This window comes from Rutidosis leptorrhynchoides, chromosome 11 (genome assembly GCF_046630445.1).
Source record: "Rutidosis leptorrhynchoides isolate AG116_Rl617_1_P2 chromosome 11, CSIRO_AGI_Rlap_v1, whole genome shotgun sequence".
Classification (NCBI taxonomy): Eukaryota; Viridiplantae; Streptophyta; class Magnoliopsida; order Asterales; family Asteraceae; genus Rutidosis; species Rutidosis leptorrhynchoides.
The window spans coordinates 334191752-334204793 of NC_092343.1; the positions used below are offsets into that span (position 1 = coordinate 334191752).

Genomic DNA, 13042 nt, shown 5'->3' on the forward strand with positions numbered 1-13042 from the left:
GATGAAACTGAACGAGGATGTAATTGTAAGCATTTTTGTTAAGTAGAAGTATTTTGATAAGTGTCTTGAAGTATTTAAAAAGTTTATGAATACATATTAAAACACTACATGTATATACATTTTAACTGAGTCGTTAAGTCATCGTTAGTCGTTACATGTAAATGTTGATTTGAAACCTTTAAGTTAACGATCTTGTTAAATATTGTTAACCCAATGTTTATTATATCTAATGAGATGTTAAATTATTATATTATCATGATATTATGATATATTAATATATCTTAATATGATATATATACATTTAAATGTCGTTACAACGATAATCATTACATATAAGTCTCGTTTCGTAATTCTTGAGTTAGTAGTCTTGTTTTTACATATGTAGTTCATTGTTAACACACTTAATGATATATTTAAATATCATTTTATCATTTTAAATATAGTGCATCAATATCTTAATATGATACATATGTATTTAGTAGACGTTATCATAACGATAATCGTTATATATATATATCATTTTGAGTTTCTTAACTTAGTAATCTCATTTCTTATGTATATCACATATTGTTAATATACTTAGTGAGATACTTACTCATCATAATCTTATGTCAACCATATATATATATATATATATATATATATATATATATATATATATATATATATATATATATATATATATATATATATATATATATATATATATATATATATATGTCTATATATACCACAACATGTAGTTTTTACAATTTTGTAACGTTCGTGAATCGCCGGTCAACTTGGGTGATCAATTGTATATATGAAACTTATTTCATTTAATCAAGTCTTAACAAGTTTGATTGCTTAACACGTTGGAAACATTTAGTCATGCAAATATCAATCTCAATTAATATTATAAACATGGAAAAGTTCGGGTCACTACAACATATGTAGTAATGGCTAACAAAAATGCTAGTATGTTGGCTCATCTTAATGGGTTTTTGTCCTACATCTTAATGGATCATAAAGCCATTAATGTTGGGCTAATTCAATGGTCCATTAACTAGAGTAGGGTGGGTCTAAATTCATTAAGGTAAAAAGTCCAATAAGACTAACTAGTGTGCATTAGTAAATTACTAAGCGTAATTAACCAACCAATAAGCCAAGTAATTGTCATTAGAAAATAACAATTAGTTTCAAGTAGTCATAATACTCCAATTATGACAAAAGTTAAACGTGTACAAAGTACGTAGCGCGTTCAAAATGACAAGTGACACTAACGGTCGTAAAATCATTCGAGGATCAAGTTAAGTGATTACGCACTTAACAACACATTGTAAGATACTAACGAAAGTAATTAATCATGAATAAAGATCCCAGAGCATAAACTAGCTCAGTACGCACATATAAGTAGATTCGTGAGAGTATAGAGCACAAAAATATAAGTTGAAAAAGTCGGGTCGTTACAAAATGGCTGAAGTAACACCTGATCCAAATTACCTACCGATGTGGAATACCAGACAAACTGTTCCCCCTCTCGCTCTTGAACCTATAAGAAGACCTGAAATTGAGGCTGAAAACTGGGAAGTCAAGGGGCAGTTTATGCACATGGTTCGTGAGAACCAATTCGACGGAAGACTTAATAACAACTCGATAGAACATCTAGAAGCTTTTGAAGACTTATGTGAACTGTACAAAACCAAAGATGTTTCTTCAGATGCATTTAAATTAAGAACTTTTTCATACTCATTAATCGGAGACGCAAAAGCATGGTTGAAAGCATCAAAATCTGACTCTATCACAACTTTCAACGAATTAAGAGAAAAATTCATTACCCGATTTTCCCACCGGCAAAAGCCGAAAGACTTAGAACTGAAATAACCACTTTTAAACAAAAGACAGATAAAACTCTTTATGATGCCTGGGAAAGATTAAAAAGAATGTTACAAAATTGTCCGCCACACGGATTGCAAAAAGGGCAAATAGTACAAACTTTTTATCGTGGTATTGATGAATATACTCGTGGTATATTAGATTCCTCCGCCGGAGGAGTATTTATGGACAAATCACCAAATCAAGCGTATGACATGTTAGAAGACATGTCAGTTCATACTTTTGAATGGACACCGTCTAGAGATTAACAACCTAGAAGGACGGTGGCAAGCCTTGAAGAAAATGATGAAAACACAACAACCATAGCCTCTTTGTCAAACCAATTCAAAAAGTTTGGAAGAGTAATAGATAAACTAAATTCAACAGTTTTAGCATTACAAGTAGGCTGTGAAATCTGTGGACAGCCACATCTCACGAAAGATTGTGATATCAATGATCGACCAATGGACTCAGTAGCACAAGTTAATTTTATTTCCAATCAAAGACAAAGCAAAATTTTTCAGGTTTTGATACCCAGGATTTTGATATCCAGGGTTTTTAGGTTGATAACCAGAACTCCCTCCTTGAAAATTGCCTTGTCTTTGATTGGCAATAAAATTAACTTGTGCTACTGAGTTCATTGGTCGATCATTGATATCACAATCTTTCGTGAGATGTGGCTGTCCACAGATTTCAAAACCTACTTGTAATGCTAAAACTGTTGAATTTAGTTTATCTATTTCTCTTCCAAACTTTTTGAATTGGATTGACAAAGAGGCTATGGTTGTTGTGTTTTCATCATTTTCTTCAAGGCTTGCCACCGTCCTTCTAGATTGTTGATCTATAGATGATGTCCATTCAAAAGTATGAACTGACATGTTTTGTAACATGTCATACGCTTGATTTGGTGATTTGTACATAAATACTCCTCCGGCGGAGGAATCTAATATACCACGAGTATGTTCATCAATACCACGATAAAAAGTTTGTACTATTTGCCCTTTGTCATAACCTGACCTTAACCATAAGGACGAATACAATAACATATGATTTCATTGCGAGGTATTGACCTCTATATGCGACGTTTTTCAAAAACTGCATTCGTTTTTACAATACAAACCATAAATTTTATTACAAATACAAGGTTTAAACAAGATAATAATGATTATCGTTTAGCGATAATCTTAGTCTTACAAATTTTACATGTGATGATAACAACACGATTTCCAACGTATTTTACATTACAAATCCTCCGATATGCAGTTTTATTTTTGACACAAATATGCATACTCAAGATCTTGCTTAAATTCAACATGTTGCAGCGGAAGCTTTTAGTTATCACCTGAGAATAAACATGCTTAAAACATCAACATAAAGTTGGTGAGATATAGGTTTAATGCCGGTAGCGTTATAAATATAGACCACAAGATTTCATATATAAACGTTTTAATAAAAATATTATAAGTTGTTGAGCACTTGATAACCATACTTAACATTTAATCAACGTCGCATATTCCCTTTATTATGAAATCTTACTACACCGTACCAAGTGTAGTCACCGAAATGAAGTACTGTGCAACCGTTGAATACTGGTCGTCCAGTCCGGTTGGGGTTGTTAGGCCCGATAGATCTATCAACAGGATTCGCGTTTACAATACCACATGTAAATAGTAGTTACCAAGCTATTAGGGAAGATATGCAGGGTGGTACAACTCAATGTAGAATATATATTTTTAATCACTTGTGTCCATAACGTAAATCATAAAATGCATGTATTCTCATCCCGAAATATTTAGAGTTTAAAAGTGGGACTATATACTCACTTTTGCCTTGAAGGTATTTAATTCGACTTGGTCTCCGATAGATATCACGAACCTAACCATATATATAATATATCAACATATTTTCTTTTCAAGTAATCGTTACATATATATATATATATATATATATATATATATATATATATATATATATATATATATATATATATATATATATATATATATATATATATATATATATATATATATAATACTTTTAATGTTTTCTTAGTCCGTAGTTAGCAGTCCGATATTAGTGGTCCACAATTAGTTGCTCAATAAAATAAATAAAGACCCCACCGTATTCGTATTGATCAGAATTAATCTCGACCCATGGTACCATGTTGTCAAATGACGTGTTGCGTACATAAAGTACCGTGTTGTCAAATGACGTGTTGCGTACAATCATGAGGTCTTATGATTAATCTTCTCGTGTTGTTTACGGGTGGTCCTGAAATATATAAAAACAAATCATAAGTAAATATATATAAAATATCATATTAATTAGAAAATATATGATTAATTTAATTTTTCTCCAAATATTTTCGTAGCTAAACTAGCTTCGGATACCCGATCTTGTTTTAGTCGTAGTTTCTTCATTACAACTCCGTTTTTGTTGGTTCAACTTGCCACTTCCTTGGATCGAGTCAAATTTTAAGAATATGAACTGAAAATACCTTAGGTTGTATTTGAAATCACAGGTTATAGGTCAAACTTTGGTGAAACTTATGAAAGTGATCATTTTCCATCATAAAAACAACATTTAATGATCATTTTTCTAAAAATACTTACACTTTGAGTTAAACCATAAAATTTTTATGTGTTAACATATTCATAAGAAATATCATTTTTCCAGAACATGAACTTCCAATTCAAAGCTTAAGATGGTTTTTAATTATCCAACCCAAAACAGCCCCCGGTTGCACTCCGACGACGTAGATTCAGTTTTTAAGATGTTCTTTGTAAAACCAAGTTATCTCTTGTTAAGTTAGCATATTATTATGATATATTACAGGTCTTAAAGTGTTTTAAAAGTCAAGTTAGAAGGATCTATTTAGTTTGCGAACAAGTTTGAAATCATTCAAACTATGTTCTTGTTGTTAAAATTTTATACCACAAAATAAGATAGCTATATGAATATGAATTGAATAAGATTATGAACAAGGTTACTACCATAAGTTACTTGGACAAAGTTACTGCAAAAGATAAGAAATAATCTTGGAATCAAAGAGTGATGGAGTTAGATCAAAAGGTTGGAAGTAAACTTCTTCAAATGGGTGGTTATTTTGATATGTTCTTGAAAGAGTTTTCTTATGGTGTTTAAGGCTTGTAATTGAAGCTAAATGATGGGGAAAATGCTTGGAGATGATCAAGTATGAAGTTAGGAGTATTTTGAGAGAGAAATGAGGGTGTAGGTATGAGAAAATGGAGTGAAGAAATGGTGTTCATTCATAAAAATGTTTTTAGTTTATAAAGAAAGAAAAGGATTCCTAATTTTGTTTTCTTACTAATAATTCATGCTACTTGACAAATCCTAGTTACCTCATATCTAGGGCAGTAATAATGTTGATTAGGATGTTGATTTGATGTGTATATACCAATAGTAAATACATATAGAAGCTGGGTATGATACGGGTACATATACCCTAGATATACGTATAGAAATTTTGAGGAAACGGAACGAGAATTCAAATATAGCTATCTTTTGTGAATATACTTATATTGTTTTATGTATTTAAGTCCTTAAAAAGTGATTAAATACATTATATATACGATACATGTATAAGCATTATAGGTTATAAGTATATAAATCAAAGAATGTTACGTATAGTTATCGTTTTGAAAACTTAAGTTAGTAGTTTCAAAATATACTTATAACTCATTGTCATTAGTACACAATGAGATGTTAAACCATCCTTAGATCATGTTAAATATATATAAATACATATATATACACAAACGTATAATTATCATATGTTATATAGTTCGTGATATCATCGGTCAAGTTGGATGGTCAAACGTTGTGTAAAACTCTTTTCAAAAATATAAGTCTCAACATTTTAGATTGCTTATCATGTTGGTAATGCTTAATTTATGTAAATATTAATCTTATATATATAAAACGATCGGAAAAATCCTGGTCGTTACACCCTTTTTGGAATCCGTGTTGCGGACAATTTCGTAACATTCTTTTTAATCTTTCCCAGGCATCATAAAGAGTTTCATCTGTCTTTTGTTTAAAAGTGGTGATTTCAGTTCTAAGTCTTTCGGCTTTTGCCGGTGGGAAAAATCGGGTAATGAATTTTTCTCTTAATTCATTGAAAGTTGTGATAGAATCAGGTTTTGATGCTTTCAACCATGCTTTTGTGTCTCCGATTAACGAGTATGGAAAAGTTCTTAATTTAAATGCATCTGAAGAAACATCTTTGGTTTTGTATAGTTCACATAAATCTTCAAAAGCTTCTAGATGTTCCATCGGGTTGTTATTAAGTCTTCCGTCGAATTGGTTCTCACGAACCATGTGCATAAACTGCCCCTTGACTTCCCAGTTTTCAGTCTCAATTTCAAGTCTTCTTATAGGTGCAAGAGCGAGAGGGGGAGCAGTTTGTCTGGTATTCCACATCGGTAGGTCATTTGGATCAGGTGTTACTTCAGCCATTTCTTCTTTAATGACGATGGTTTCAGGTTCAATTTTGATTTCTGGTTGACCACTAGTGTTTCCTACTTGTTTATCTTTTTTGTTGTTTTTCGGTGTTTTCGGTTGATTAGTACTACCTAATTTTTTTTGTTTTTCCTGTTTTAATCTTTTGTTCAAGTCTCTTTCAGGTTCTGGATTAGGTGCAACGAGTTTAGAATTTCCTGAACGGGTCATACAATTAAAGAATTGTATGTAGTCTTGAAGGATTTATTCACTAAGTGTATGAACATTGAACTTTCTTGAAAATGAATTTTCACGAAAGGATCGAATAACTAAAAACAAATAAAAACCTTTAAACGAACAGACTTTTTTCCAATTTTGCTCACGTTTCGAATAGCCAAAAGATGTAGCAGGTAGCCAGGACCCTTTAAATCGAAAATCCACAACTCGCCACTAAAAAATCCAACTATTACTACGAATCAGAAAATTGTCTATTCCGTTTAACTGCCAATTCCCCGACAGCGGCGTCAAAAAGTTGATGTGCGTGATCGTGTCCTTTTATTTTGAACGGATTTGGATTGATTTTATTACACGAATTGGTTGTGATTATATGGCGTTTTTATGGTTTCGGATTGATTTCACACATATAGGCAACTAGTCCCATCTGTATAGTAATATTTTATTTGGTAAATCCGGTTCGTTCCACAGAGAGATGGAGTTTTCAAGATTTTTAATCGCTAAAAGCTAAACTATTAAAAAGGGGGGTTTTAGATTAGGCTTTAATTTTTAACTAAACGCAATTTAAATTTAACTAAAACTAAATAACTAAATTAACGAAAATAAAAATACAATTAATACTACTTTTACAAAATGGAGAAAATAAAACTTTAAATGATAAAATAGTAAAATAGTAAAAAGTAATTAAAATTTACTATGTGGTAAAAAGTGAAAAGTAAAAAGTAATTAAAATGTACTATATGGTAAAAAGTGAAAAGTAAAAAGTAATTAAAATTTATCTATGTAGTAAAAAGTGAAATCATAGAGATTAATAAAAATATTAAAGTAGTGGCTACTAAAATATGTCCCCTCTGGATTAATGGATCGTTTTTTAAGTCCGATTACGATGTTTTTATATATAACTTTATATTTTATCTTTCGATTTTTTTTTAAAGTTTTAACTAACTAAAATTAAATCTAACTTTCGTTAGATCTCGTTTTAGCGAATTAAAATATACCCCAACTATTCAAATTGAGATTTAATCCGGTTTTAACTTTCGCTAATTCCAAAATTATAACGGTTTCTCTTTTTATAATTGCACGATTATATAAACTATAATATTACTCAAACCACCGAATCATACTTCTAAATTGTTGTCAATAATTTGTCCATATATCAGTCTAGATCACTAAAGTGTTGAAGCACAATTTATGTAACTTTAATTAACTTTCGTTTATCAATTTAATAAATTATGTGATAGGGGTGAAAATATTAAATTATATAACAATGGGTCGGTGATTAAACTTAATATTAAAAATAGTCAAAGTTACATCATAATATTATAAAATGGTTCAATCCATTCGTCCAGAGGTTCTACATTTTAGTTACCACTATGGGTATTTAGTTGGACATTATAACGGTATAAAAATATAAATTATATAAAGTGGACATGGGTACAATAATAATAATAATAAACAATAACAATAATAAAACTAAATAATAAATAACGATAATAACGACGATAATAATAAATATTACGATAACAATAAAAATAACAACAATAATAATAACAATAGTAATAACAACGATAATAACGATACTTGAATATAATAAAGTTGGGACGTGGAGACTTATAGCGAGTTGGAATGGTAAAAAGCGATATTAATAGCGTAATGTTACACGGACAGAGCTTCGACTTAAAACTCGTAAATTAAACGTTACAATAACCAAACTAAACTTAACTTAAACTTAAAATAATAAATTATAAATATAAATATATTATATATAGAGAGAGACAGAGATTGAATTTGGATGAGAAAAAGATGGGATCAATCGGCAGAATGCGAGGCCTTTTATAGGCAGTTTCTGAAAATTACGGCTCCGCTATCGCGAAGCATTTATGCCTTATTGCTCCGCGATCGCGAAGGGTGTATTTCCAGCTCAGAGATTTTTGTTCACTAGCTTGTCGACATAATATATATATATATATATATATATATATATATATATATATATATATATATATATATATATATATATATATATATTATATTCTTGTGCATAGTTGACTTGTAATTTTAGCTCCGTTGTCTCGTATGTTCACACCCGGTTTATGTCTCGGTTCTGGTTTCTCGAACGTCTTTTCGTGTGCTTTGAAATATTGTACTTTGCGTTCCGCGGCTTGTACTCTTGTCAATTTTTAGACGTTATTCATCGGTAAATTAAACCAGTTGGAGTGTAACTTGTACGTTTGAGCATTTTGGACGTTTTCGTCTTTCAAATCTTCGTTTTCGCCTTTAAATCTTCATTTTCGAGCGATTTTCGTCTTTCGTCTTTCGTCTTCGCACTTATTTATTTAAACGATTACAACTAAAAATAAGGAAATTACAATTAAAAACTTTACATATTGTAACGAATTTATTACTAAAAATGTATACATTTTTAGCAATATCATTTACAAACTCGGCATATCACAAACTTCCAAATCTCTCAATGTTGGAATTTTAATTTTGTTAAAAGAGTAGCAGGTGATGGCAACTCAAAATTCACCAACTACACATCACACACGTGTTTCAGTATTTCACCAACATCCGAAGTGAACTTAAATCCCAAATTGTTTGTAAACGTGTACATGTTTTACCACCTTCAATTCTAATGTGAGTTGAAGACGAGGAAACGATCTTGCAGTTTTGTCTCTGTTGTCACCAACACAAGTTGACCATATTTACAAACTCGGCATATCATAAACTTCCAAATATATCAATGATGGAAATGCAATACTTTTAAAAAGAGTTGCGGGTGATGGCAATTCAAAATTCACCTTCTACACATCACACATGCGTTTCAGTATTTCATGAATATCTGAACTTAAATGTCCAAATTATTTGTTAAAATGTTCAACTTCTACCACCTTCATTTCTAATGCGAGTTCCATTAACTAACTAAATGAATGATCTCTAACCTAACTAGAAAAATTATTACAATATAAATCGATATGTTTAAAAGATGGTAAATCTGGTTACACATTATCTTGGTTAAACACATATACTTTCTAAGAAGTTCAAAGCGACCTAATACACACATATAGTGAACACTTATAAATCATAAAAAAGACAAGCAGAAACATGACTCGATTATTTCAGTATATCCGTATTTTGTTCACCAACACTAAAACCATATCAATCATGCTTTGAGCCTTCTCTTCTGGCAGGAGCTATCGAAAAGATTTATTTCTGTTTTCCAACAAAATACAGATTATTTGTAAACATGAGAATTACATTTGAATTCACAACTGAGTTGTAAGCTAAAGCCAATATTGATTTCTCATTTACTTAATCATGTGAAACTGTGTTGGATTCATAACTAACAATATATATATTTATTGGCCTCTTATATATATATAATGCTGTTAAATTTGAATCACAACTAACTAATGTACCATCACCTTTAAATTTAAACATATTTTTTTTTTAAGTTATAAAACAGCTACATGAAAATAATTGGAAACGTACCCTTACTTGAAAGATCTTACTTACCCACTTCAATTTTTTTTTTAACTAATGTGACATCTGTTCAATATACTCTGTGGAAGTGGACACATATCATAAGAAATTCAATTCAATTAATATTTATAACATCATCATATTAATAATTTGCAGTAAAAGAAAAAAAATAAACACACAAATGAGTACTAAATTATTTAGAGAGTTTCCCCCTTCCAAAAAATAAAAATAAAAATACATATCTTTGAGAAATGTCATCAAACGGGTGGAGGGCCTGACTGAATATAATGTTTCAACAAAAATCATATGTTTTTGAGTTAGTTGCAATGGAGCCTAACAAACATAAAAAAATAATATCCTATTAATTAAAGCTAATATATGCACGAGCTATCGTAAGAAATAGACATAATGGACTTTTTGTACCTTCTATCATATACCTTCAAAGATGAAGTTGATTCTGGCACTTCTTTAATATTCAGACAGTTTGCAATAGTAAGATAACGAAGGTGAGTCGTAGGACCACCCCTGTAATTGATTCAACATCCTTAAAACCACGGATTGTTAAAGAAGTTAGAGATGATGGAAGAAGAAAATATGTTGAAGTAGTAGTAGTAGCATCTCCTACCATTGCAAATGAAGTCACTCCTGAATCTTCACCAAGTAAGATTAGTTCAACAAGTGAGGTCGGGTAATTCTGCAACCCAAACTCTGATAATGGCTTCTTTAACATTCCAATTCGTAACTCCCTTAAATTAGGAGGCCACAATCCACATGGAAAAGAATCATCCAGGCTTGGACAATCTGCTATCCACATCTCTTCCAAAGACGTGATATTTTGTAAAAGCTCAAGAAGAGGAAATGAATTTAAACTTTTGCAAGACCAAACAACAAGAAACTTGAGAGAGGATGGGAGCTCCAGCTCTGTCGTTGAAAATGTTAACGACGTCATTGAATCACAACTGACTATCTCCACCTTCTCAACATTATTAGGGCAATTGTAACACTCCAATGAATTACAATCATGAATACAAACTTCTCTAGTGACAGCTTTCATGTTGTTACTTCCAATATTAACCTCCTGCATAGTCAATGATTTCATTAAAGAACATCCCCTGATCTCTAAATACTTAACACTATTAGGACAATTGTAACTCTCCAATGACTCACACTCCTCAAGAATCACTTTTCTAAGGACAGACTCTGTGTTACTACTTCCATCATTAAAGTCTTTCTCTCCTATTAATACCAATTTTATACATTCTTCAACTTTAAGAGACTTGAGAGAGGATGGGATCTCCTGCTGCAATGTTGTCATTGAAGAACACCTTTCGATATTCAATTTCTCAACTGTATTAGAGCAATTGAAACTCTCCACTGAATCACAATCACTAATAGTCACTTTTCTTTTGACAGATTTCTTGTTGCTACTTCCAACATTAACCTCGACTGACGGTATTAATCTGATTGAGAGCTCAACTAGTTTCGGACAACCTTCTATATAAATTTCACGAAGATGAGGAAATAATCCAGTAGTTTTGCCACCATCACAATTTGACCATTTCTCCAATCTTGGCATATCACTAATTTTCAAATATTCTAATGAAGAAAATGATATATTATCATTATCTGTACAATTTATGCACCCTTTTAAACTAAGCTCTGTTAGCTTATCAAATGAGGTATCTCCAAACCAACTGGGAAATTTCATTCCACCGTAGCATATAATCTTAAGCTTCTTCAACCTATTGTCAGTCCTTAAACTTTGAATTACTTCATATTCTACCTCTGAATTTCGAGAATCATTGAACACATCACTCCATTCCATATCCAAACTAACAAGACCCTTCTTTCCCTTTAAGTCGGCATCCGTTGCTTGTTGTGTATGTATCACCTTGTACAATCCTTTAATGGAAAGATGACCTTCAAGATATGACAGGTCTTTTAGGTCAGATACATTGAACCCATTACCTCCTTTGATATGAACTTTGGATAGAGTTTGTAGACTCTTTAACCTACCAATCCCTAAGGGTGTATTGTTCAATGATGGAGTATTGCTCAAGTCAAGATGTCGAAGATTTGTTAACTTGTCAAAACAGGTTGGCAATCTAACTAACTGTTCACAGTCACGAACCAACAAGCTTTGGAGATTATATAGCTCACTGACCTCTTTTGGTACTTGTTTGATACGTGTTCCCGAAAAATTGAGGTACCGCAAATGCTTGAGATCACCAATGGATTTTGGAACATTTGTGATGGAACCATTTGTTAAGCTTAACACACTTAGGAGCTTTAATCAGGGAAGCAAATCTGGAAGAACATCGTCCAATGTATTGAAGTCTGTCCAATAATTACCACCAACTGACGCCGCTAAGAACGACCGCAAGCATTTTAATTTATGTAATTCCTTGAATATTTTATATTCTGTGGACCTTTGACCAAATGAAAAGTGACGGAACTTCTCAAAATCATAGTTCCCATCATTTTCATCCATCTTATCATCCAACATAAAGTAGAACTCTCCTGCAACACTTCATGCCAAGTCATTCATCATGTCGTCCATCGTGTATTTTGATTCGTCACCCGTGGAATGCTGAAAAAACGACCTTGAAGTAAGCTCTTCAAAGCGCTTGCGACCCAGACTCTCCATTGTGCTACTACCATTTGATTTGGACAGGAAGCCTTGTGCCATCCACAGTAGAACTAATTGATCCTTGTTGAATAAGTAGTCTTTTGGAAAAAAAAAGAGCAATATGCAAAGAGTTGTTTCAGATGTAGAGGGAGGTCATAATAGCTTAACTTTAGAGCTGGAAGAATGCCGCCTCCATCCTCTATATCCCATATCTCGCTATTCAACAATTCCTCCCATTCATCAATATTTGTTCCCTTTATCTTCAAGACCCTCCCAAGCGCTATCAAAGCCAGTGGCAAACCATCACATTTCTTAATTATGTTAGATGATAGATTATCGGCCCAACCCGATTGTGGGCTTGGGTCCGTTAGGGTTTATTAA

At 31.7% G+C, this 13042-nt stretch overlaps 2 protein-coding genes and 2 non-coding genes across 4 annotated transcripts in view; 1 reads left to right on the plus strand and 3 right to left on the minus strand.

Moving 5' to 3' along the window:
* Nucleotides 1–1844: 1844 nt before the first annotated feature.
* Nucleotides 1845–1951, minus strand: LOC139878873 (small nucleolar RNA R71). The gene has a single exon (XR_011769733.1). It is a non-coding gene; the product is annotated as a small nucleolar RNA R71 (small nucleolar RNA).
* Nucleotides 1952–5833: 3882 nt separating this feature from the next.
* LOC139878863 (small nucleolar RNA R71) lies at nucleotides 5834–5940 on the plus strand. Its single transcript, XR_011769723.1, has one exon. It is a non-coding gene; the product is annotated as a small nucleolar RNA R71 (small nucleolar RNA).
* Nucleotides 5941–10507: 4567 nt separating this feature from the next.
* On the minus strand, nucleotides 10508–12679 carry LOC139875786 (putative disease resistance RPP13-like protein 1). The gene is made up of 3 exons (XM_071863084.1): nucleotides 12613–12679; nucleotides 12462–12552; nucleotides 10508–12302 (listed from the first exon to the last, which is right to left on the minus strand). Exons 1-3 carry the CDS (start codon nucleotides 12677–12679, stop codon nucleotides 10508–10510), a joined length of 1953 nt encoding a protein of 650 aa, XP_071719185.1.
* Nucleotides 12680–12732: 53 nt separating this feature from the next.
* Nucleotides 12733–13042, minus strand: part of LOC139875787 (putative disease resistance RPP13-like protein 1) — a 56520-nt gene continuing 56210 nt past the window's right edge. The window contains exon 3 of the mRNA XM_071863085.1: nucleotides 12733–12972. Within this exon, the coding sequence (XP_071719186.1) occupies nucleotides 12733–12972 (240 nt within the window). The remainder of the gene's footprint in view (nucleotides 12973–13042) is intronic.